Source organism: Rattus rattus, chromosome 6 (genome assembly GCF_011064425.1).
Source record: "Rattus rattus isolate New Zealand chromosome 6, Rrattus_CSIRO_v1, whole genome shotgun sequence".
NCBI classification, from domain to species: Eukaryota; Metazoa; Chordata; class Mammalia; order Rodentia; family Muridae; genus Rattus; species Rattus rattus.
The window spans coordinates 100583274-100609892 of NC_046159.1; the positions used below are offsets into that span (position 1 = coordinate 100583274).

The following is a 26619-nucleotide window of genomic DNA, read 5'->3' on the forward strand; positions in this document are numbered from 1 at the left end:
TTTCTTCTTCTGCCTGAGGTAATTCAAGGAGGCATTATTAGCTATAATTTTTAATAGCTCTTTCAGGAATTGGTCAACCCATGATACATATGCTAAAATTACATATACTTCAAATTCATTGGGTTTGTGTCGACCATGATTTTCAGGCCTTTCTTTTCCTGTGATGTATGTGAGAAACAGTGGTGTAGTACAGAAAGGATTGGACATAGAAGAACCAAGTTTAGTCCCTATTCTGAGACTGTGGTAATTTACTAGGTTTCCTCTACTTAAAAAATAAAGGCTAGACTAAAGCAGAGAGGTTCACTGCCTGCGGACAGTGAATTGACTCACCTACTCATGTTCCCAAACAAAAGTTATCTGGGAGTTTTTGCTTTCTCTGGATATAAGGCTCACAAAAATTCAGCTTCCAAGTTGAATTGATAATCCTTAACATTCTACTCATTATTCTGTATTTGAAATTTGTTGGGTACTTTTATTCTTCAGTTTATCACCTCACATCTGATTCAGCCTCATCTTTGACTGAAAAACAGAGATGGCCTGTGGTACACACACACACACACACACACAAACACACACACACACACACACACACACACACACACAAACTCCTAAAGGACCCTTTCTTTTTCTTTTCTTTTCTTTCTTTTTCTTTCTTTCTTTCTTTTTTTTTTTTGTGGCATCTCCCTTCCCGGGGGGGAAAAGACGTTTCAAATTTTCTTCCTACTTTCCCAAATAGCAGAGCAGAGCAATCACAGCCAAGTTATGTTATTTATAAAAACACCGGTTCTTCATTCCTCTCACCAACTCCATCTCAAGACTGGTTCCCCCTTGGCGACAGATATTAACGGAATTCCTCCTGGAGACAACGTTCTTCCCCCTAGCAGTGGCTCCAATCAACACACAGATTACCAAGTTGCTCTCTGGGAATTTGGGCGCGACGCTTTCGGAAGTTTGAGTGCGTTTCACAAGGCGTTCCTCCACCTCGGGAGGCACAACTGCCTGACGTGTCACCCCAGTTGGGGCCCACGCAGGACGGGGGTGGCATCCTCAGTGGGCGGCTGCTAACTGACGTGAGGCGAGGCGACCCTGGAGGGCTGAAACCTCCTAGCTTCTCTGCTTCAGAACACAGCCACAGCGTCCACCTTTCACACGGCAGGAGCTTCCCCGCAGCCTGGGCTTTTCACTCAGGAACAGCGAAACCCGCTCCACGCACGCTCCCGCCGTTCTCCTCCGTCCCGAGTCGCGCGCCCGTCGCAGCCACTGCGGCGCGTGCCCTCGCGGCGTCTCCGCCCCCTCCCCGGGCCGCCAGCCCTTCTGCGGGTCGCTGCGCAGGTCGACGCGGAAGGTGCAGGGAGCGCGCGCCGAGGCTGAGAACGTGCGCGAGGGCACGGCCCCGCGGAGCGCCGGAAGCAGCAGACAGGCCTCGCGCATCGCGCGCGCCGCCCCCGCCCCTGAGCCGCGACCTTGCTCGCGCGCGCACTAAGGCGCCGCCGCCGCTGCCGCCGCCGCCGCCGCCGCCGCCGCCGGGGCTGCTGCTCCGGCTGCTGCAGGAGGCGGCGCTGGCTGGCGGCTGCGCTCGCTCCAGTCGGCAAGCGGAGGAGCGAGCGTGTGTGTGTTTTTTAAAGATGGCCGGAGCGGCGGCGGCGGTGGCCGCGGGAGCAGCAGCTGGAGCCGCCGCGGCAGCGGTGTCGGTGTCGGCTCCAGGTCGGGCCTCGGCGCCCCCTCCGCCTCCGCCTGTGTACTGTGTATGCCGGCAGCCGTACGACGTGAACCGCTTCATGATCGAGTGCGATGTCTGCAAGGACTGGTTCCACGGCAGGTAAATAAACCCCCTTAGTCCCATTGCCGTCGTCTGCGGCCACGGACCAGCCGCCGCCGCTGCCGCTGCCGCCTGCGCCTCCCTCGGGCTGGGCCGCCGCGTCGCGCCCCACGTCCCGACTCTGAGGCACTGAGCCCCCGGGCCGGGCGGAGGCGAGAGCGCCCCCCCCCCCGATTGCCCGGCAGGCTGCGGAGCGGAGCCGGTGGGCTCGGCCGGCCCGGGCGAAGAGTCGCCACAACAAACAGGAACAAAGGGGCCGGCGGAGAAGTTGGCAGGGGAAGCCGGGGTGAGGGGACGCGGCGGGCAGCGCAGCTCGGGTGGCGGCGGAGCGCAGGCAGGCCCGCTGCCCGCCGTCCCCCACTTCCCTGGCTGCTGCCGGCCGCTGTGTCCCGGGCTCCCGCCGCCCCGTGCTTGCCCTCGCCGGCCGCCGCGCTTGCTGCGCTTCCGGGCGGCCGCCGCTCGGTCCCGTCGCGGGTCGCCCCCGCCGCGGGTCCCGTCGCGCCCCCTTCTCTCTTTTATCAAACTTCCTCGCGCGGCGGGACGGGGTGGCGGGACGACGGCAGGAGTAAACAGAGCAACAGATGTGGCACTCGCGGCTCGCGAGGTGCGGGGCCCCGTCAGGGCACAGTTTAGCTATCCGCTGGCCCACCCCGCAACACACCCCCTACGGCCGGGGGCGGGCTGTCCGGGCGGGGGGACGTCGCCGCAGACCCTCCCGGGCGTCGCTGTAGCGCCTCAAACTTTAGACTGAGTGCGTCTTTGGCGACACCCGGACGGCCCGCAGCGGCGGCCCGGGCGCTGCGGCCATCCAACTTTGGGGCGGTGCGGTGGCGAACGATGCCCTCCGATGCCGCCGCCGCACCGCAGGTTTGACGTTTCGGAGAGCTCGGGCCGCCTCCGCAGCCAGGCCGCCGACTCGTGTGTTTTGTAATCAAAGTGTGAGGCTAATAAAGGGCGGCGCCAGAGCCTCTTGACTCCGGCGTGGGAGGGATTCGCAGGCATTTAAACAAAGAAACTAGTTGGGGTTGGGCTCCCAAAGTCCTTATTTGGGTGTTGTGGCAAAGCCTGCGGTCACCTTTAGGTGAGGCAGGTTTTCTGGGCACCGTTGTATGTTGTATCTTGACAAGAGCCCGCTTGGGAGTTATAGCTGATATGGTGACTGTGGTTGTAGGAAGTATCCTTTGATTGACAGCAGGACATTTAAATACAACCTCCGCTCCCCCTCCCCAATTTTACAGAAACAGTGCAGCACCAGGCCAGATGTCTTAGTCTCCCTCTACTGGTCTGGGGAGAGAAAACCACTGAAATTACAGGGTTCTTTCTGTGTTGACAACTAACTACATAGAGTTTGACTTAATATTCAAGTGCAGTTAAATTTACAGAGTTTTAAAATTATACGACTCTGATAACAGATAGCACACACAAACTTATCACTTCAAAAGAAGGGTAATATGCTCATTTTTGTAAAAGCAAACTTTAACAGTCTGATAAAAGTCACTTAGTAAAATGTTTTCCTATATTTTGATTGTACATAAAACTGAAATTTGTAGATACCAAACGTTTCCAATTTTATGCCTACAGTCTATGCTCCTATAACATTCCAAGCAACCAGAATTGACTATCCAACATTAAGTTCTAAAAAGAATAAAACAAGAATTAGTTGTAATTACTGAAAAGCCTGAAGTTTCCAGGGAACTAGTTGACAAAAATATATCTCTTTGTGTAATTCAGAGATTAGATAGGTTAATAAACTATAGATTTGAGGTTTTTAAAGCTTTTTTTATTGTAACGTGGGTTCTGGTGAGTCAAAACTCAGGTGCTCATGATTAAGCTGCAAGCCCTGTCATCTGAGATTTTTGTTTTTGTTTTCTCCTTCAAGACAGATTTTTAAATTGTGTAAACTTAGCTATTCTGAAGCTCGTTTTGTAGACCAGGCTGGCATTGAACTCAGACTTGTTTGCTTCTGCTTCCCAAGTGCTGGAACTAGAAGCATGTACTACCATGCCCAGTTGCACCTTTTGGTCTTAAATTAGGTGCCTCAATGCTAGAACATGACAAACCTCAGGTGTTTCCTGACTATTTTTGTCACACATTTAAGTACCAATTTGTAAAGAGCAGTTGAAGAATTTCATCTGTGCAGGTGACTCAGGTAAGTCCAGGGGCTTTTTGACCCCTAATTTTTGAGATGTTAAAGTGGTTCATTTATCAGGCGTTAGAAAAGTTAGTTTTATTGCTAGGCCCCATAAAAGTGGTATCTTTGGGGAGGGTGGGGCAAAAAAAAAAAAGTGGTATCTTCTTAGTAAGTATAATTTTTAAATATTGATAATTTAGAACCTATATGCTTTTTTATGATTGGTATTTATTCTAATGAGTCATTTTCTAAAAAGTGAAGTTACTTATGCATTAATTATTAAACATTATTTATATGAGAATTGGTTCCTAAAGTACAGAGAGGTATACCTACCTTTAATACCCATCCTCAGGTTTCCAAAAGTAGTCCATCTGCAGAGGAGCAGAGCAGATAAACAGCCTTTACATGAATAATTTTTTTTCTTTTCTTTTTTTTCGGAGCTGGGGACCTATCCCAGGGCCTTGTGCTTGCTAGGCAAGAGCTACCACTGAGCTAAATCCCCAACCCCACATGGATAATTTTTTAAATTTAATTTTAAATCTGTTATTATTGTGTCCTTATGTGTGCATGCTCCAAGGGGATGGCGCTCAGACAGTTAGGCTTGCATTCAGGTATCTTTACCAGGCACGTCTACTGTATGGGAAACCTCGAAACTTGTCTTAATTTATTTTGGAAAAAAGAAAAAAAGGAAAAAGAAAGATAGGGCCTTCCTTGGTGTAGCTAGGTGGAGACTCAAGCTTTGGTGCTTTCGTAGTGAGCAGGAGTTTCTACCCTATAGCTTTCTTAAGCCAACAGGTTGTGATTGTGTACTAGACACTCAGTGAGGCAGGATTCTATCTACTAGGGGCTTCTTTCCATCTTAAGCACAGAGTTTTTCCTCTCCAGTTCTGGTGGAAGTGAGGTGTGAAGGGGCTGCCCGCCCCTGAGCTCCAGGCTGTATGACTTTGATGTCATCCCATGAACAACAGCATTACTGTTCAAGTTAGTTAAACTCTATGACAGTGTTTGCTGTGTCCTGTTTAGTCATTTATATTAGTCTTTGTAATCACATTCTTTTGATTTTATAAAAAATAAAGAGAAATATAAATAACATATAAGGCCATATTTTTTCATGAATAACTATTTAACATTTGAGGTGTGACTTCTTTATATCCTTAAAAGAAAAAAATTGGAATTTGCTTTTTGAGTTGTTACTTTTTTTTTTTTTTTTTTTTTTTTTTTTTCCGGAGCTGGGGACCGAACCCAGGGCCTTGCGCTTCCTAGGTAAACGCTCTACCACTGAGCTAAATCCCCAGCCCCACTTTTTTTTTTTTAGTAGGGTATACTTTTGGTCATATTTTAAATCCCATTTGAAATTTGTTTTTGTTGGTTGTATGGCGTTCTTTGGTTGTATAGTGTTTAATTCCACAAAAGTACACTATTTGAAAGTCATTTTCCTATTATTTCTTACTTTGTTTTACTGCTTCTTGAGTTTACTAATGGTAATATGACTTATACTCTTTCTTTCTTTTTTTTTTTTTTTTTTTTTCTTTTTTTCGGAGCTTGGGACCGAACTCAGGGCCTTGCACTTGCTAGGCAAGCGCTCTACCACTGAGCTAAATCCCCAACCCCGACTTACACTCTTTTAACCAAAATTTTATGGATATCTCTTGTTCCTTAGATTAAGTCAAATCAGTTATTACAAGGAAATATTTAGAAGACCTGGCTCATACCAGGTAATAAGAAATTCCTTGAAACTGTTGCTGGTTAGAGATGCAGGTGTTTTTGATGTGACCTGTCTTTGCCAGGCTGTCCCCTGAAAGGGAAATCTGTTTGTTCTTCAGCAGTGCCCCTTCAGTTTCCTATGTTTTTGGTGATATAAAGTTAACAAACAAACAACTTTGGCATTTTATATATAAGTGGAGATTATCAAAAAAATTTAGGTACAATGGCACATGACTATTAGCTTGCATTCTGGAGATGGATGGTGGGGAAGCACAAATTTGATGCTAGCCTGGGATACTTAGTGAAACTGTCTTAAAACAAAACAATCTTTGCCAAAAAAGTACCCTAAAATGGTTTGTAACTGTCCTCAGATATGACAGTAGACTGCACAAATCTGATACATTCATAAAGTAGGCATAATAGCAAGCAGTAGAAAGGATGTGCTGTGACTCAGCTGCATGGACTGAACTCACAGGAAGGTGGATAGGAAATATATACTGCTTTTAATCCCAGGACTTGGGGGACACAGGCATGCAGGGCTCTGTGAGTTGCAGGCTAGCCTGGGCTACATAGTAAGTTCCAGTCCAGCCAGGCTACATAGTAAAACTGTATCCCCAAACAAACAAAAAAAAACATTTTTTTTTTTTTAAAATTAAGAATTGGCCATTTTGGTAGCGGACAAACAAGAGTTTATAATTTCCCGTCTCCCTTGAATGGAAACGCCTGCTGTGTTGCATCGTTGAGTTGTTTGCTTTAGTTTATAATACACTGGGCGCTGTTCTTGGTGCTAGGAGAGTAGCAGAATACAGCAAAAGCTTCATTCTGTACTAACAAGTTCTAGGTGGGAAGAGTGAGACAAATATGACAAGTAATGTGAGGAAAATTGAGCTGGGGAAAAGGCAGGTCAGGGTGTTGATATTGCCTCTTCTCTGTGCTGAGCTTGTGAAATCCTTGTGCTCATGATGCTGACAAGTTACTGGGCCAGAGAAAAAAGAAGTCCAATATCCTGAGTGCGGGCCATGCTTGAAATCTTCTAGGAGAGTCAGAACACCCATCTGGAGAGAAGTAGAAGAGACCACTGTTGGTTTTGTAGGCCAGGGCTAGTTAGTACTTTGAATCCTTGTGTGTGTGTGTGTGTGTGTGTGTGTATGAGAGAGACAGACAGACAGACAGACAGACAGACACACACACACACACACACACACACACAGAGGGATTGAACCTGAGGCCTTACCCATTTGAGGCAAGCCTTCTACCTACCATTGAGCCATATATATCCCCAGCTCTCTTTATTTTTTTAATTTCAGTCAGGGTCTCACTAAGTTGCCTGGGCTAGCCCTGAACTTATTCTGTAGCCAGACACACCTTGAACTTGTGGTCTTCCTGCCTCGACCTCCGAGTAACTAGGAATACAATCTTTTCCCATGAGACCCAGTGTTTTAATGTCTTATATTATCCCCCCCCGAGGTTTGAATGGAGAAATTTGTACTTGGGGATAGAAGAATTTGATTGGGTAATACTGTTGAATGGGAAGTTCTCAGATACTTGTTATGCAGAGCTCCAGGAATTCATCCAGGACTTGTACTGAATGCTTTAACCAGTCCTAGGCACTGTTAATTAACATATTTAGTTTTCACATCTTGGATAAGTGTTGTTATTATCATCCACATTTTACAATAGGAACCCAAGGGATAGAATTAAATAACCTTCCCAGGATGTAGAACAGGAAGGTGAGATAGTATTTGATCTTAGCACAGCTCTGTGGTCCTAAGTCTTCTCTGGGGCTGTAGCTAGCCTAGGAACAGGGTCTTGGTTTGTCTGTGTTGGAGGTGTGCAGACAGAATAGATGTTCCAGAGATGCCTGAACACAACTTACTATCTTGGTTCTTTTAAGGAAAGATTATTTTGAGGGGCAGGACAGATAGCTCCCTTGTGCATGCACTTGCAGGAGAGACACATTTGGTTCCCAGCACCAGTGTTGGGTGGTTAAGAGCTCTCTATAACTGTATAGCTCCAAGGAATTGGATGCCCTCTTCTGGCCTCTGGGCACCTCCCACACACTACAAATAAAAATAAAACTTAACAAAAAAAATTTTAAGTGAAATATGTTAAAATTATAAATGCCTGGGGGGGGTCAGAATGTTTAATTAATAAAATATTGGCAGCTTTCCTTATTTAACTGCTTTTATCCTTGTTAGAAGTGATTTCTTATTGGGGAATATTTAGCTTTCCTTGTTTTTTTGTTTTTGTTAAATAGGAGTTGGCAGAGGTAAGTGGATCTCTGAATTCAAGGTCCTGGTCTAAATATCAAGTTCTAGGCTGGCCGGGAGTATATAATGAGACCCTGTCTCAAACAAACAAACAAACAAACAAACCCTACCCCAAAACAAACAAACAAACAAACAATCAAACAAACAAACATTGCAGGGTGAGGACGAGTGTAGTGGCTTACACTTGTGATCCTAGCACCAAGCACTGAATTCAAGGATTCTCACCTCCCACTCCACTGATGGACCTCCCCAATAATGACACAAGAGATTATTGTTCATTGTAGGTTAGGCACTATAGTGGGGAACCTCCCGACTAGCCTTGTCTAACTTAAATAAACCTGACTATTCTAGTCCATGTCTGCCACATAGCCCATTACCTCTCACTCAGCTCTGGGACCTGTCATTCTGGCGAATTCTTCTGAGCCTGAGTCTTCTCATGGAGCCCGGAAGTCCCACCATTTCTCCCCTGTTTCAGCTATTGGCCGTCAGTTCTTTATTAAACCAGTCAGAAGGGGAGGGAAGTGTGTATTTACAAAACACTGAGGCAGGTGATGATCTGTGCAGGTACAGAAAGCAACCTTTGAATAATACAGAGACAGTCTTTACACAATGCACAAAATGATCACCCCAACACCACTCTGTAGCCCCCTTCCTCAGTAGGGATTGGAATAATTTTTTTTTTCTTTTCTTTTTTTCGGAGGTGGGGACCGAACCCAGGGCCTTGCGCTTGCTAGGCAAGCGCTCTACCACTGAGCTAAATCCCCAACCCCTGGAATAATTTTTAAAAGTTGTAGACACTATCCTTAATAATGATGTCTTAGTATTAATATAAACCTAAGTGAGCATGTATTTTCCTATAAGAAGACAAGAGGTCAATTATTGAACTTTTGGGTTACTTTTTAATTTTTTACTTCTTTTTTGGTAGGGGTAGGACAAGGTCTTGCTGTGGTTGTCATGATCTTCCTGCTTCCGCTTCCTGAGTATGGGCCAACTTCTTTCCTTGATAGGACAGTTTACTCTTAGGGGAGGCAGTGCTTTTTAATTAAACCTTCTGTTGACTGTCGCTGTACTAAAATCTTAACTATTAGTTTGGAGTTGATTTCTGCTTGTTTACCTTTTTTTGTCACTAGTGTTCTTCCATATTTAATTGAGTTTTCTGTTCTTTTCTTTTTGAAGTGAGTTGGAGGACTTGAAATAAGAACAGAACAGGTGTAACAGTCTGTGACAGGAGCTTTAGTGGCTCCAGGCACAGAAACTCAAGATCCTTTGCACAACTTTTGAACAGCTGGTGGGTGCTGCTCTTACAGCTGCTGAGTACTAAGGCTTTTGTTCTCTGTCGTTGTTGTTGTGGTTGTTTTAAAGACAGGGCTCTCTTTGTTGCCCTGGCTATCCTGGACTCACTTTGTAGACCAGGCTGGTCTCGAACTCACAAGAAAGAGATCACCTACCTCTGCTTGCTGAGCAGTGGGGATAAGGGTGTGTTTTGTTCTTTAGGCACTGCATTTTATTTCTGTAGTCAACCATGAGTTTTCCATTCAAGACAGCTCATGTTTCTTATCCAGTATAGTGTGGTTTAATGCTAATTTATGATTTTTCTGTGAGCGCCCTGGTCCGTTTATTTATTTATCTATTTATTTATTTATATTTTATTTTATTTAATAGAGAATAGTGTTTCGAAGTCAAGATCTGGTTGGCTGTAAACTTGACGTTATGTCTGGGCTTTCTCAGTGGACAGAGTTAGGAAATACAGTGTCATCCACAGGCATGCACCTTTATTTTTAGACCTTCTTGTCCCACATACAATACAGACCATAAGCTTTCACAGTGGTACCTAACAGCACAGGGATCCTTTTAGTTTTTATCTTTCTCACTATTACTTTTTCTTTTTCTTTTTTTCTAGTAGTGGGAAACTTAGCTCTTATCTAAAACATTCTTATTTGTTGAATCTTAGTACATTTATAATTGAGTCCTAGAATTACTAACCTATCCCCTCGTGAGAAACAAATTTGATAGATAGATTACATTTTTATATAGTTGCTTTTAGCTTTACAACATTTAGTAAAAATTATTGTATAGCATTGTTTTAATTTTTTTCAGGTATGTAAAACATTATTCAATGGTCCCAAGAAGTCAGTTATATGAGAGATAAACTCACTGCCTCCCCATCCCTTCTATAGTCTCTCATTTCTCTCTTCGTTCTAATCCTTTCCTATCCACCCCTTTTAAAAGTCACTTTGGCTTTTGTTTTTCCTTGAGAAGGTCTCACTATGTAGTCCAGGCTGGCCTTGAAATAGAGATCCATTTCTGTGCTCTCAGCACTTGGGACCCTGAGGCAGGTGGATCTCTGAGTTCAATGCCAGCTAAGGCTATATAGTGAAAGTGTCCCCCCTGCCCCCTTCCCTTCCCCTCCCCCACCCCATCATGTGTGCATGCCACCCTCCCCAGTCCTAGGACTTTTAAATTTGATTTAAAGATTAAAAACAAAACAAAACAAAACAGTTCACATGTAACAGTATTTTGCCTTCATTTATGTATTTGTATGTTTGGTTCCTTGGAGGCTAGAAGGGACAATGTTGTCTCCCCTACCCTGAACTGGAGTTAATGGACAGTTGCTCGATACTATATGGGTGTTGGGAACTTAACTCATGTCCTCTGTAAGAGGTGCTCTTAACGGATGAGCCACATCTCCAACCCCAGGTTTGCTTTTTTAATGACAAAGTTTCATGTGTCCTAGATTGGTCTCAAACTTGCTGTATAGCTGATGGCCTTGAATGTCTGACCCTCCGGCCGAGATTTTTCACTACACTTGGTTTAGGTGGTGTTGGGGTTTCACCCAGGGCTTTGTGAATACTAGGCAAGCATTCTACTAACTGAGCTGTATCACTAACCTAACCCTGGTTTATCTTTCTTGCATGCATGCATAGATGTGCGTGCTAAGGATTGAACCCAGGGCTTCACAAATTCAAAATCCATTGTCGACTAATGAATAGCATCTCTAGCTCTTGTGTTTTCTTTTAACTTAATTATATATGGGTGATGATGGCACACACCTTTATTCCCAGCACTCAGGAGGCAGAGGCAGGTAGAAATGTATATGAGTTTAGGCCAGCCTGGTCTACAGAGTGAATTCCAGCACAGCCAGGGCTACGTAGTGAAATCAGGTCTTGAAAAACTAAACCAATCAACCAACCAACCAACCAACCAACCCTCCCTAAATCCAACCAACCAAACAAACCAACCAATCACCACCAACAAAAACTCTTAAATTATGTTTTTTTATTTATTTTGTGTGTATGTGCATGTGTGTGAGCATGCGTGTTCTGTGGTGTATGTACCTGTGGAGGTCTGATGACTTGTGGAATTGGTTCTCTTCTCCCACTAGGTGGGGTCCAGGGATTGAGCTCAGGTGGTCAGGCTTTTTATACAAGCCTTTACACATTATTTTACTTTTCCCAGGCTTGGAATCAAAACCAGAGTCTTATACATACTATGCATCTTCTTTTTTCCTTTTTTTAAAAAACAAAACAAACAAACTTTGCTGTATAATTTCCCACGTTCAGTTTGAAGAAGTTTGTCTTATTTTTTAAATCTCTGAAACCACATAACCTTTGTGTGAATCTTTTGGGTCTTATTCTACTTCTCAGATGTAGTTTATAGTGTTTTGTAGTTACTAATAGCACTCTTATATTTATATACAGTAACTACCTTGTGTATATATGTATTTTCATATTGTTGGAGATCCATCTTTAGATTGTCAGTAATGGTAAATGGAGTCACAGCTATAATCCTGTCTACTTGGCAGAAGCAGAAGGATTGCAAGTTCAAGACTAGTCTGGGTAACTGAGTTAGATCCTGTCTCAAAACAACAAACAAAACCAAAACAAAGAGGCTAAGGAGGCCCTGGGTTCTGTCCCAGTGCCCTCACTGCCATCACCCTCCCTGCAGAGAATGACACATACACTGCTTTGTTACCATTACTATATTTCTTCCTGGTAATTAGACCAGTCTGAATTACCACCAACATTGTGTGGATCTCACCGTGTAGCCCAAATTATTTTGAAACTATTTAGCCCAGAGTGATTTTGAACGGAGGTCATTCTGACTCTACCAGAGGACAGGCCTGTGCCTCCATGCCTGGCTTCTGTAAGTGTTTAAGCTCTCTTGGTATATTAGGGATACTAGCCTTTTGTGGCAGTAGTGAATAGTTTCTTCCACTGTTCAGCTTGTTGTTCAGCTGTCTTCAGTTTGTTGTGGCGATTTTAGAACCATGGAAACAAAGTTTTAAGTTATATAGTCACATTTATTAATCTTTTCTTTTAGTTAGCTCTGGACTTTGAGTTTATTTTTTTAAGCATCCAGATTTCCTTTCTTTTCCTTTTTAATTAAAATGTCTGTCTCAAGCAGCTTTGGTATCAGCAGTATAAAATTATAATTTTTTTTTTCTTTTTCTTTTTTTTGGAGCTGGGGACTGAACCCAGGGCCTTGTGCTTGCTAGGCAAGTGCTCTACCACTGAGCTAAATCCCCAACCCCATAAAATTATAATTTAATTATTTCCTTAAATGGCACTGTAAAACTCCATATTGGTAGGCTAGGGAGATGGTTCAGCTGCTTGTGCTCCCAAAGACCCAAGCTCTATTTCAAGCCTCCATGTCAAATGGCTTACAACCATCATAACTTTGGCTTCTGGAACTTTAACACTTCTGGCTTGCACAGGCACTTGTAGTCACACGCACACATCTACATCTGCAAATAATTATTAAAAAGAATAAAAACAAAACTTTAAGAAATCCATCTTGGGGCTGGAGAGATGGCTAAGTGGTTAAGAGCACTTGCTGTTCTTTCAGAGGATTAGGGCTTGGTTCCCAGCTCCCATGTGGCACCTTACAACTGCCTGTAACTACAGGAGATCTGATGCCTTCTTCTGGTCCTATGAACATCAGGCATGCATGTGGTACACATACATATACACAGAAATTCACACATACCATAAAATAAATAATATACAAATAGATAAAATCTTTTTTAGAAAGTCTGTATCGACCCCAGTGTTTTAAGATGCTAAAACCTTGCATGCATGGTTTGTTGCATACAAACAAACATACATACATACATACATACATACATACATGGCTGAAAATTCCATGTGTGGTTGATTCTGTTTGCATACATTCTGTTCCACTAGTCTCTTTGTCTATTTCTGTAACAGTAGTACACTGTTTAAATTGCAGGGGCTTTTATAGTGTTTTTAAGTCTAATAAGGCCAGTCTTCATAGTTATTGTCTTCAATGTTTTTCTGACTGTTCTTAGAGATTTAGATTTTTTATGTGAATGTTACTATTTACTAACTTAAATTTTAATTTTTTTTTAAAAAAAAAGACTTTTTTAAAAATTCATCTATGTGTGTTTCTGTGTATGTTATATGTGTGTGTATGCCCGAGGAGGCCAAGAGAGGATGTGAGATTCCCCTGGAGTTGGAGTTTTAGACAGTTGTAAGCAGTCCAGTGTGGGGGCTGAGAATTTAGCATGGAAAAGCAGTAAGTGCTCCCATTAAACCATCTCTTCACTCTAATAACTTACTTAGTTTTATTTAAAAAAAAAGACCAAAACCCTTATTTGCTATTTTTATTGAGATTACATTAAATTTATAAATTTAACAGTAAGCTGATATTTTATAATGTTGAGTCATTTTCTCTAAGTAAAACACTATAACATAACACTTTTGTGTCTGTTAGATCTTTCTTGTATAGATTTTTTTCATTTGCTAAGATTATCCTAAGTATTTTTTTAAATTTTTTAAAGATTTATTTATTTATTTATTTTATGTATGTGAGCACATTGTCCCACATACTTCAGACACACCAGAAGACGGCATTGGATTCCATGATAGATGGTTGTGAGCCACCATGTGGTTGCTGGGAACTGGGAATCGAACTCAGGACCTCTGGAAGAGCAGTCAGTGCTCTTAACCGCTGAGCCATCTCTCCAACCAATTCCTAAGTATTTAATTTTCTTTACTACTGTTTGAAATGGGGCTTTCTCTTATTTGTTTGGTTATTGTTTGTATATATGAAGATTCTACTTTTTTTGTTACATTCTTGCTATCTTACTGGAAGAATTGAATTTAAGGGACTATGTAACTCAGTTGCTAGAGTGCTTACCTAGCATGTGGATTTCCTGAGTTTGAGTTTTCTGTGCACAAAACCCAAGAGTGGTGGTACACACCTATGATCATGGTACTCTGAGAGGCAGAGTCATCAGAAATTCAAGGCCAGTCTTTGCTCCGTAGTGAGATTGAGGTCAACTTGTGATAAAATTGACCCTGTTTCAAAACAACAAGCAAAAAAGAAACAAGCAAAAAACAACCCCCCTCCCCAACCCTGTTCTAATTAGGGTTACTATTACTGTGATGAAAGACCACGACCAAAGCAACTTGGGGAGGCAGATGCTTGGGTGAAAGTCTGCTAGCTCAGAGAGCAGAGAAAGCGCCTTGCTGACCTTCATACTCAACCGACATACCAGAAAAGAAAGCAGGCTTTCCTCCTCTCAGTCTTAAATATCCTTCAACTCAATGTCCCTCCTTTCTACTTCCTTGTGTTCACTCCCTGTCACCTGGTTGCTTGCTCTGCTTCCTGACCTACTGTTGACTTTATTTAGCTCTTGTTTACAGAAAGCTCTTGTGTTAAAGGTGTGTGCTAGGGCTGAGCCACAACAAAATTTTTCTAGTTTACAATCTTGGGGTTCACAATGTGATCAAATATCCTGTAATAGTCACTGAAGGAAACCAGGACAGGAACTCAGTCCTCACTGTGCCAGTTTCTGTTGGATGGTCCCCTAGGAGTCCAATTGCAGTCACCGTGATGTATTTCCTAGGAGTACAGACTTCGATGCCAGCTCTGTAGTGTGTACATCTGTAGTCACTTCATAAGCAGGAGACATGCATCTATCTGTTCTTCAGTTCACATGGGTAGCAAGTGTCAGTATGCTGCCTCCTTGTCTCCAAGTAAGAAGCACAAGTGAGAGATTGCTAACTTTGATAATAGAGAAAGCACTCAGAAGATTATAGTACAGCAAAGGTGGGGCGGGGGCAAGGGAGGGGGCAGGGGAGCAATACCCATGGAAGTGAAGTGAAATTGGGTATTAACTGCAGCAACAAAAAAATTACCTTGATGCTGCTTACTATGGAAGGACTACAGATGAAGCCAGAGTCATTTAGTGAAGGCACACTCACAGCAGTGCTTTAACTCTTAGTATGAAAGATACATTAGTTTTATTGTGGTTCTATATAAGCAACAATATGAGCATTTTTTTTTAAAGTTAAATTATTTTGAGAAAAGAGAACACCTAAACTGTGCCATTCTTGCAGGGAGGCTTAGAAGTGGCTTCCAGAACTAGTGGAACCAGAGTTGGGGAGCAGCAGCATGCACTCATGCATTTTTAATGTTTTGATACATTTATAAAGGTCGTGGAGTAATTGCAATTTCCACCATTGAGTATTAAAATAGCTTTGCATAATTCTGCTTAGGTGGTTATGTGGGCATGAGAGCCCACATTATTAGCAGCATGTGTGAGAAGTCAGAGGACAATTTTTGGGATTTGATTCTTGGTTTCCTTCTTGCCGACACTTGAACTTTTGGATAATTCTCTTGTCTCTACTTTCCGTTTTACTGTAGGGTTGCTGGCATTGTAAATGCATGTTACTGAAATTTAACTTTTCACGTATGGGTTCTGGAGATCACATTTGAGTTGCCAGGCATGTGCAAGAAGCACCTTTTAACTCCTGAGCTATCTTCATGGGCCAACATGGTTATTATTATGATCTTGCCCTACCATATTAGGCAGGGTTCTTTAGAGGGACCAGAACCAATAGAATGTAAATATGTTATTAAAGGGGACTTATTTGATTGACTAACACAATAGGGGCTGGGGAATCCAGTAACTACTGTCTGCATGCTGGAGGCCCAGAGAGCCAAGTAGTTATTTAGTTCACAAAACTGAACGTCTCAGCAGACCCATTCTGATGCTGGAGGCCCACAAGTTCTTTTCTAGAGAGTTTAGTATTTGAGCACTGTGAAAGACCAAGGAAGCTAGAGTCTGATGACAGTGAAGGATGACAGTAGTTGATGATAGGCACTTGGAAAAAGTGAAGACAGCCAATGTCACTGTATTTTCCTTGGCTCTCTTTATTTAGATTAGGGGACCTATTGAGAGGGGCCACTCTCTTTGAAAGTGGGTCTTTCTCTTTGTTAATTCTCCCTCGAGACACACGGATATCTATCTATCTATCTATCTATCTATCTATCTATCTATCTATCTATCTATCTATCTATCTATCTATATATATCTACATATAGATATATCTATCTATCTATCTATCTCCTGGGTAATTCCACATCCTGTCAAGTAGACAATGAAGGTTAACCACCACAGCCTCCATGCAAAACATAGACTGCACATATTCTTACATTTGCCAGGTCTGGATCATTTGACCCTCTAGTGGAAATTAACAATTACCCAGTGGACTTTGAGAAAGCTATGAGCGGCTTCAATATATAAACAAGTAGAAAAATCCTCCTTTCATACACATTGTATGCTTTATATCTTGCCTTGACTTTTGTGTTTTGAAATAGAACATTCTAATGTTCGCTGGACAGTTAGTACCAACCACTCTTTTTGCTGTTGATGAACACTTATTGTTTGTATTTTTACTGAAGTTCTTTTATTTTCTGGGTCCTATGTGAAATTTCATGTAGGAATATTTATTATGAATTATGTCAAGATCTCTATGTTCCAAACCCTACTCTGATTTATCCTTCTTCCAGAATAGAGAAGCATGCCATAAGTATTGTTTTCTTATTCAAGGTAAATGCTATCTTAGCTGATGTCTTAACAGAAATTCACCCATGAATGCTTTTGCTTGGCTCAGCCATTTCTTTTAGGAAACATGCCTCGGGACTGTTACTTACAAATCAGAAAGGTTAGCATAAAGACTCACTATCTTCTTTAGTTGACTCCTATCCTTTGTAGCTGACTGAATCACAAATTGTCTTAGAGGAGTCTTTTTTTTTTTTTTTTTTCCGGACCTGGGGACCGAACCCAGGGCCTTGAGCTTGCTAGGCAAGCGCTCTGCCACTGAGCTAAATCCCCAACCCCCTTAGAGGAGTCTTTTACTTGTTATCTTTTATTTCATGGTGTTGTCTCTCAGCTTTGTGTATATTAAACTTTATGAAGGTATCAGTTCTAAAAAAAATATAGCTATTCTTTCTATACTCAATAGTATACTACTCTATACTCTTTAGAAATGAAGCTGCAATTGGACTGAAACTTTTCTAATGGCTGTAGTTTATTTAAAAAAGTCTATTTATAGCCAGACGTGGCAGTTCATGCTTGTAATCTCCAGCATGTAAGAGGTTGAAGTAGGAGGGTTGTCACAAGTTTGAGCCCAGCCTGGTGTGCAGTGTAAGCCATTGTCTCAGTGGGGGAAAGCTGGGTTTGGTGACACTCGACTTTCAATTATAGTACTTGTAAGACAGAGGTTGCTGGGTCTCTTTGCATTTGAGACAAAGTTCAGGCTAGCCAGGGTTATATAGTATGTCCTTGTTTCACATTACAACCAATAAATGAATAAATAAATAAATAAATAAAGCCAAAAATATTAACAATCACCCTATTTCTATTTATAATCTATTTACCAGTATTCTTTTTATTAACAATGTTTGGAAAACCAAGATAATATATTGACAATTGGAGGTACACCAAAGGAAACATAATAAATAATTTTTACATAAATATGCAGTGAGTAGGAACATTTTGTTTCTAAACTTGGAGCCAAACCTGAAAAAAAATTAGGAGCTCACACCTTTAATTCCAGAGGCAGGCAGGTCTGTGGTTGAAGGCCAGCTTGGTCTACATAGTAAGCTCCAGGCTACACAGTGAGACCCTGTCTCAAAAATTAAACAAAAAAAAGTTAGATCCCATATCATCAGCAAAAATATGAATATTTCAGAAAAGAATTCTCGAAAGAAAATTTAGTTTGTTTCCCTTCATACTCATTTTACTTCACTTCCCTTTTTATATTTGCAAAATGTATCTTCTGTTTTTTAAGAGACAGGCTATATAACTCTGGCTGACCTGGAACTTGATAAACAGACTAGGCTGATCTCAAGACTGGGAGGTCTGTTTGCCTCTGCCTCTGGGAGCCCCAGATCAAAGGTATGTGCCGCCACACCCAGCTCAATGCACATTTAAACGTCTAGGATAGTAGACCAGACTAGCATCTCCTGTTCTGTTTAGCATTCCTGCTTTATGCTAGTCGATAAGGATTTTGTATGGATGGACTTTGAGGTGGAATTGTGTAGATTGGTCTGAATAGGAGATGCTGAATTGTGTGTGAATAATAGCTGTATGGAGCCTAAAGCCTAATCGCGGAAGGAACAGTTTTCCTAGAAAGTAGTTGTGCATCGACATTGTACTGGCCTCTCTGGTAGGGCTTCAGATTAATAGTTCCCCAGTGCCATTCTCTGCCAAGCTGGCTGCAAAAGAATCACTTGGGGAACTTGTTAAAAATAAAGATTGGGCTACCTGTTAACTTTCCCCTGTAGATTGACAGTGGGGTTTAGGAATGTGTGTGTGTGTGTGTGTGTGTGTGTGTGTGTGTGTACATGCACATGCACATGCATGTGTATTTGTATGGAAGCCTGAGATTGATGTTGAGTATCATCCTCAGCCATTCTTTACATTATTTTTTAAGACAGGGCTCACTGAACCCAGAGCTCGCCAACTCAATGAGACTGTGACCACTGAGTCCCAGGGTTACTATCTCCACCCCTCACACTGGGATTAGAAGTATATACCATGGTGCTTAGCTTGCTCTGGAGAGGGGAGTCTGACTTGGTCCTCATGCTTGCATGTTAAAAGTACTTCACAGATTGAGCCATCTTCCCACCCATCCCCTTTCTTGAAACAAGCAGTTCTCAATGCAGATTTCAGCTGCAGAAGACTGTGCAGAAGGCTGCAGTTAGCTCTCTTCTCCAGTTTACATCCATTATGTTTTCTTTCCTAGATGCCTCAGAATTGCTACCAGTTTATTGCAGTGTGTGTGTGTGTGTGTGTGTGTGTGTGTGTGTGTGTGTGTGTGTGTGTGTGTGTGTGTACATAATAGACTATCTGCACCTGGATTTGTTGCTTTTCAGGAAGATCTTCTCATGTCTCCTCCTCTGTAACTCTATCCTGTAACTTCCTTCTTTGGGAAGGCTGCGTAGTAGCAATTGGAAAAGATCCACCGGGGATCCTAATGGGTTATGGGCATTAGGAGTCACAGTCCGATTGTTACAGGGGTTAGAAACACTTCTTTTTGAATGTTCATTTTCTAAATCTTGAATTTTACAAGGAACTATTCTCATCAAGCATTTCATGGATTTCTAGATTCATACAAAGTTTTACATTTTTTTTCCTTGATGTGATTAGGTAGAAATCAGTAGTCTTAAATACATAATGAGGGGCTGGAGAGATGGCTCAGGGGTTAAGAGCCCTTGCTATTTTTGCACAGGACCCAAGTTTGGTTTCCAGCACTTAGGTTAGGTGACTATAACCACTGGTAACTCCAGCTCCAGGGTTTTGGTACCCTCTTCTAGTCTCTGCAGGCACCTACACCACACACAGAATAAGAGTAAAAATTAAGGTCTAGAGAGATATCTCAGCAGTTAAGAGCACTTCCAGAGGACCCGAGGTTTTTCCTACCACTCGCAACTGTCTGTAATTCTAGTCCTAGGGAACCTGATGCCCTCTTCTGGACTTTAGGCATTGCATACACATGATACACAGTACATGTGCAGACAAAACACTCATACCTCTAAAATAAGTGAATACATATTTAAATAAATACTAAAAACTACAGGGAATTGAGCTTGCATCACCTGCCTACAATCCTAGGTAGAGTTTGATAAATGGAGGATCAGGAGTTCAGGGCATAGCCTCAGCTACATAAAACCAAAAATTTAAAGCCAAACCATACTAAAGTATATGAAGTCAGCAGCATGAAGAAGGCATCATGTGATAGAATCAGCTACAAACAGGGATTCTCAATTTTCAGGCTCTATTGCTATTTTATTTTCTGTGGTTACAGGAGGGGTGTGTATGTGTGTGGAGTGGTTAGACAGAAGAAGGCAGAGGGCAGAGGCAAATTATACCAAAATCCTGCTCTACAAAACATTTCTTACCATGTATATTTCACTGTAATACCTGTAAGAGATACTTATATTTGTGTCTCTGTTAATGACTTACTTTCCTATTCACTGTGTCCAAACACATATTGACAAGAAGCTGCAGAAGCTGGGGTGTAGATTGGTAAATCGTAGTGAGGAGTGTTAGCCTGAGAGGTAGAATGGCTCGTGGAATGACTACCTGGCAGTGAAAAACAGCAGAACTTTGTGGTGCTTTGGAAGTGTTTCCTCCTGGAGCATTCTCATGGATATTAGTCCCTCCATAGAAAGTAGTTTATTCCTAAGTCCCACTGCAGTTGTACCGCTTGGTCTGTGTGCTCACTCAGTGTCCCTTGGACAGTCAAAACAACAAGCACGGGCAATTCTTCATGCTCAACACACACACACAGCTAAGGCGTCAACACCTGAACCATCCTATTTTCACACATTCCCTGTGGAATAATATCAGTAGGATTGTGTCAGCAATATTTTCAGAGTGTTTTATATCACAATTCATTTACTTTTTACCACCTACCATTTTTTCTCTCACTTTTTTGTTGTTTCCTTTTAAACTGTCTTCTGTTTTTCATCCTCATTAGTGAAGATGTTCTTAGCTGGTTGGGAAGCCATAGGACAGTTGGGAATATGAACCCGGCTGTTAGATGTAGGAAAAGTGTTTCATATTATGGGAAATTATGAAGCAGCGGAATTTGGTTTGTGTTATGTCCATAATTGTCCCAAGACCTAACCTGATTCTAGATTTAAACGGTGAAAGAAAATAAGATTATGCTATCCAGGAGGAAGAATTTGCTCTGGGTTTTGAAGATGAGGTAGGGTATGGCTACTTGGTGCTAAATGGAAAATGATTTGAAGAAAGTTTAATGGAATCCACTATAATAGGCTCTTAAAAGAATTTGACCACCTACTCTTACAGCTCCAAGAGTAGAGAATATAAATGGGTGCATTATCCAAGAGGTAGAAAAAAATGTTTGGCAGATCCTGGTAAATCCTGGTTAGTCATTAATTCAATTCTGTTTTCAAGAGTCCATTTCTCTACCCACCACCCCCACCCCCTCCAGCCAACTAAGCAACAATTTCAGAAGATAAAACAATAGAAAGGGCTAACGTTGTCACCACCACACTCACTAAATGGCTGTGAGAGTGTTCATTGATGGAAACTATTCAGCAAAGGTCATATTGTCACCCCTGTAGACACACACAGCGGTGTAGTAACAGTGAATTTTCTGCTGTTAGGAAAATTGTGACAGCTTGTATAGGAAGGAAAATTTAAAAAGAGAAATAAATGGAGATGAGACTAAAGGTTTTGTGCCAGACTTAAAAAGTTATAAAATGTTGTATTTCAAGTTGTGCATCTCATGAGTCCTGCTACCTTTGTTAGAGAGATTATAGGTTCTTTCAATGAGCAGTAAGGAGGGTGGAGTGGATAGGCTTGATAGAACTGAAGTGTGTTGGTTAAGAAACATTCTATTTTAATGTTAAATTTATTTAAAATTTTATTTTGACTCATAAATGGGCCTCTTCAGGTTTATTTACTTACTAAATTTACTATTTTTTTTCTATGTATGAGTACATTGTACCTCTCTTCAGACACACCAGAAGAGGGCATTGGATCTATTACAGATGGTTGTGAGACACCATGTGATTGCTGAGAATTGAACTCAGGACCTCTGGAAGAGCAGTCAGTGCTCTTAACTGCTGAACAATCTCTCCAGCCTCTAAATTTACCATTTTAAAAATATTTATTTTAGATGTATTAGTTTTTAATATAAATGTATTATAGACATTATGCAGTGCCCACAGAGAATCTGGTGTCAGATTCCCTAGAAGTGGAGTTAGAGACAAGTGTAAGCCTCCATATGGGTACTGGGGGGCCTAACCTGGATCCTCTGTAAGAGCAGCAAATGCTTTTAACCCAGCTGTCTCTCCAGCCTCCAAATTGACTATTTTTGAATTACCAAATTTGCTAAGTGTTTAGGTATGTTCGGATAGTTGATGAGAATTGGCTGAAAACTAGAAGACATCACTGGCATATCTTATATTTTATGTTTTAATACACATTATATTATTTTGTTCTTTGAGTGTTTCAGCGTAACCCAGGTTGGCCTTGAACTCACTGTATATTGACGATGACCTTGGACTTCTGGTCCTTCTTCAGCTGTGTTAGTGCTAGTATTGGAGAGGTGCATCATCACACTAGCTCACTGGCATTTTAATAAGCAGATAGATGAGATGAGGTGTAGTGAGAATTAGAAACTGCAGAAGGGAACTCATGGGTCTTCGAGAATTAATAGTCAAGTTTGTCCTAGATATTCTTTTTTTTTTTTTTTTTTTTTGGAGCTGGGGACCGAACCCAGGGCCTTGCGCTTCCTAGGCAAGCGCTCTACCCCTGAGCTAAATCCCCAACCCTGTCCTAGATATTCTTAACTAATTGGAACATCCTTGGCTTCTCTTTTTCCCTAAGTATGGTGGGAGTCACTTTTGTGCTAATAGGTGTGTGCCATGACATGTCTTTGTTTTTCTTGTTTTAAATTTGATAGATTAATTTGTAGAATTTTTAAAAAGTTATATGTGTCTGATACAGGTTTATACATGTTGAATGCAGTGCCCATAGAGGATGGAAAAGGACATTTGGCTTCTCTGAAGCTGGAATTACAGGAAGTTTCGACCTGTCTAACATGGGTGCTATGAACCAATTTGGGGATCTCTGTAGTTCTCTCACTAACTGCTGAGCCATTTCTCCAGCCTCTTAATTTGTAGAATTTGCTCGTTGAATAGTAATGTAGTTTTTCATTGAATATTCACTTCTCCATGGGATTCTATTATGAGAATGTACTGTAATTTTATTGTTGATAGACTATCATAAGTAGATTGGCTATGAGCATAAAGGTAGGTGTGTACTTCATGTGTTTTGTTCTCTAAAATGGCTGTTCATATTCGTATTGACCACACAGCTTTCCTCTCAGTGACTTTAGAGGAGATAATTACATTTTGGGTATAATTTCTTTGGTGAGTATCTTCTTTGGAATGTCCTTTATTCTGACTTATGTTTGCCCTTTATCATAAAATTGTAATTTAGTGAACTGAAGTTACTTTAATATGGCCTAAATGACCAGTTTCTCCTCTTGTAAGTGCTGCTTGTTTAAGATGAACTTTCTACCACTCAACCATACTTGCAGTACTATTCTGTAAAATGTTTGTACTGAGGTTTATCATCTCATTAAACTTCTTCTTTTCTGTCTTTGAGATAGGGTATCACTATCTTAACCAGGCTGGCTTCAGAGTCACAGAAATCATCTGCCTTTGTCTCTTAAGTGCTGGGATTAAAGGTGTGTGCTATCATGCCTGGCAACTACAGTGTATTTTTACATTGTAAAAACATACCTGATTTTTTTTTTCTTTTTCCCATGCAAATAAATGAGACATTATAGAACCTTTCATTAAAAAGTCTATCCTGTTTGTTTGCTCTGCAGTGACCCTTCTACATTCCCTTATGCCTAAGTGTCCCTGTGGATATGGATCTGTACTTGGGGAACACTGACATATCTAGTTTGAATGGTCTTTAAAATAAATGTTCAGATATAGTAGAACTTTGTTTTATCTTCTATGAATACTTGGCTATCTTGTGTATTCTCGGCCTTTTTCATTTCTACATATGTTTTAGAATCATGTTTAGAATGCGTTTCAGGTTCCATATTCTTTGATTGGGTTTGAATTGAAATTTATTAGTCATTTTCAGAAGAATTTAATTTTTAAAAAGATTTATTTATGTGTAGAAGAGTATTTATTTTTGGAAAATCCAACTCTGGTCTTCTGGAAGAGCATCAGTGATCTCAACTGCAGAGACATCCCTCCAGCCCAGATTTTTTCCTTTTAAGTTTCATGCAGTAGCTTTTGTCAGTTCTTGAAATTATTTTCTGTGCTATTAGACGCCTTTTCAAAAAGTCCTTGGTTGTGTCTGTTTGTAGTGCTTTGTATATATAGTTTCTCCAACAGTGTCAAATTTTAAAATCTTAAAAATAAATAAGATCTTTAGTCCATTTTGAAGTGAATTTTATGTTGGATAACCAATGCTGGATAAGTGCTGGGTTTGTTCTAGCTTTGTTCTCCATGGGAATGTCCAGTGTTCCTTGTACTAGTTGTTTTTGTGGTAATGCCATGTTGTTTCTGCTACTTGGCTCTGTAGTGTGCATTGAGATTAGACATTAGGATATTTACAGCATTATTCCTTTCTGTTTTGGATTGTTTTTATGTTTTCATATTGTTTTCGGATTGCCTTTTCTAGTTCTGAGTAGAATGTAACCAAAATTTTGATGGAGCTTGGTGAGTTCTTGGGGTTCATTTTGATATTCTTGGTAACGTTTTTGAAGTGTATATGCTTAGGTCAGTAATGCCAGTCTTCTTCCTTCAAACACATTCATTTAAGGATATACATTTCTACTTGCAAATTCTGCAATAGACAAAATAATTATATAGTACATTCATTGTTAAGATGAAAATAATTCAGAATTTCATTATGACTTACCTTACTTATCATTTGACTCATCTTATTGGCAGTAATTTCTGAACAATGACATTTACATAGTGCTTGAAGGTTTTATTCTTATAATTGCACTATTTGTGATGTCTCTGCTGTTCCTGGGAGTGAATCGCTTCCTGCACATTGGGTTGTGTTTCCCCCCACAATTATTAGCAAGTGTGTGGAGGGAGAAGATAATAAAATTTATTCTTGTGTTTCAGATTTGCTGTTTGAGTTATTGTACATTTCTCAGCTCAAGTCCAGTTGTAATAAGCAAAGCTTTTCCATTTACGTTTTGTTTTTGTCTTAGCTGTGTTGGTGTAGAAGAACATCATGCTGTTGATATTGACTTGTATCACTGCCCCAACTGTGCAGTTCTACATGGTTCTTCCTTAAGTAAGTACTAAATGCTTAAATGAAAAACCTTTGAAACTTAACATGCGTAAGATGGCACTTTTATTATAATACCTCCTAAGAACATTAGGAAAGATTTTTTAAAAAATACCTTTTTATGTCTGAAAAAATAATTAATAATTTGAGGCAATCTGTTTTTTAGCCCACACTGGTCCTAAATTTGTGTGGTGTGTGTGTGTGTGTGTGTGTGTGTGTGTGTGTGTGTGTGTGTGTGTGTGTGTGTGTGTGTGTGTGTGTGTTTTTCAAGACAGCTGCTTTGTGTAGCCTTGGCTGTACTGGAACGCACTCTAGACAGGCTTGCTTCAAACTTGGAGAGGATCCAACTGTCTCTGCCTCTCAAGTGCTAGGTAAGCCTTTGAATAATTAAATATGCCACAAGAATGAGGGAGAAAAATACTAACATTTTTAATTGCTTGTGTACAGTTTCTAAACTTAAGCACATCTTTTCAATTTACAAAGCATGTCAAGAAAAGCTTACTTGATTCTGGAAACTTACTGTGACTGATGTTGTATTGGAGCAGTGTGCAAAGTTAAGATTTGACTCTTAATGGTCAGACGCACATTGAATATTTAGGAGAAAATCAGGGTCTTGATAGGTAAAATAGTGCATGTGTTTACTGAATTTGGATGTCAAAGATTATCTGCTTAAAACTTCTCCCTTTTGCACCCCTAATGTCCATAGAAAGATAGGTATGGAGGGTAAGGCCAGAGCAAGTCTCTGGTGACAGTCTTTTTGGAGAATACAGAGTCAAGGTCAGAATCCTTTTTGTCCACCAGTCTAGAGTATACCAGCATTAGAAACAAAACAATATTTTTATTTGGTCTTTTACAGATAGTTCCAAACACTAAATTGAGATGTCATTGTCTGGGGTTGGGGATTTAGCTCAGTGGTAGAGCGCTTGCCTAGGAAGTGCAAGGCCCTGGGTTCGGTCCCTGGCTCCGAAAAAAAAAGACCCCGAGATGTCATTGTACCAGTGTGAGAGAAAATGTTAAAAAGGCTTTGGGGTATAGTTATTTCTTTACAAATTTTTGACTGTAAAATATAATTTTTGTGTTCACAAAATTAAAGGAAACAGTAGACTTTGTTATTTTAAAACTAGGAGGGCTAGAGACAGCTCAGCCATTATAGGCTAAGGCTTAGACTCTAATTTCCAGCACCCAGATCACCAAAGCCTATTTCTTCAGCTCCCCTTTCCAGTACTTGGAAGGCAGAGGCAGACACATCTATGGGAGTTCAAGGACAGCCTGGTCTTACATAGTGAGTTACAGGCCAGCCAGAGCTGCATAGTGAGGCTCTGTCTCAAAAACATACAAAACAAAACAAGGACTCTGGCTGAGGATACTTAGGTGAACATAGGTGGGACGTAGGCAGCCTGCAGCCTCTTTGTTTTCAGTGTGGGGTTTTGTCTCTTTATAGTTTTCTAAGTAGAAACTTCGTTATATAAAAATAGCATGGAAAAGAGATGTAGTAACAATTAGACTGATCATTTGTAAGAAATACTAATAATTTTCTTATTAATCTCTTTATAATAGACTGAGGAATTTA

General features: G+C 41.1%; 1 protein-coding gene across 1 annotated transcript in view; it reads left to right on the forward strand.

Moving 5' to 3' along the window:
* The first annotated feature begins 1463 nt into the window (after window positions 1–1463).
* Kdm7a (lysine demethylase 7A) overlaps window positions 1464–26619 on the forward strand; it is a 64675-nt gene continuing 39519 nt past the window's right edge. The window contains exons 1-2 of the mRNA XM_032906712.1: window positions 1464–1819; window positions 24970–25055. Of these exons, the coding sequence (XP_032762603.1) occupies window positions 1626–1819; window positions 24970–25055 (280 nt within the window). The 5' untranslated portion in view covers window positions 1464–1625. The remainder of the gene's footprint in view (window positions 1820–24969; window positions 25056–26619) is intronic.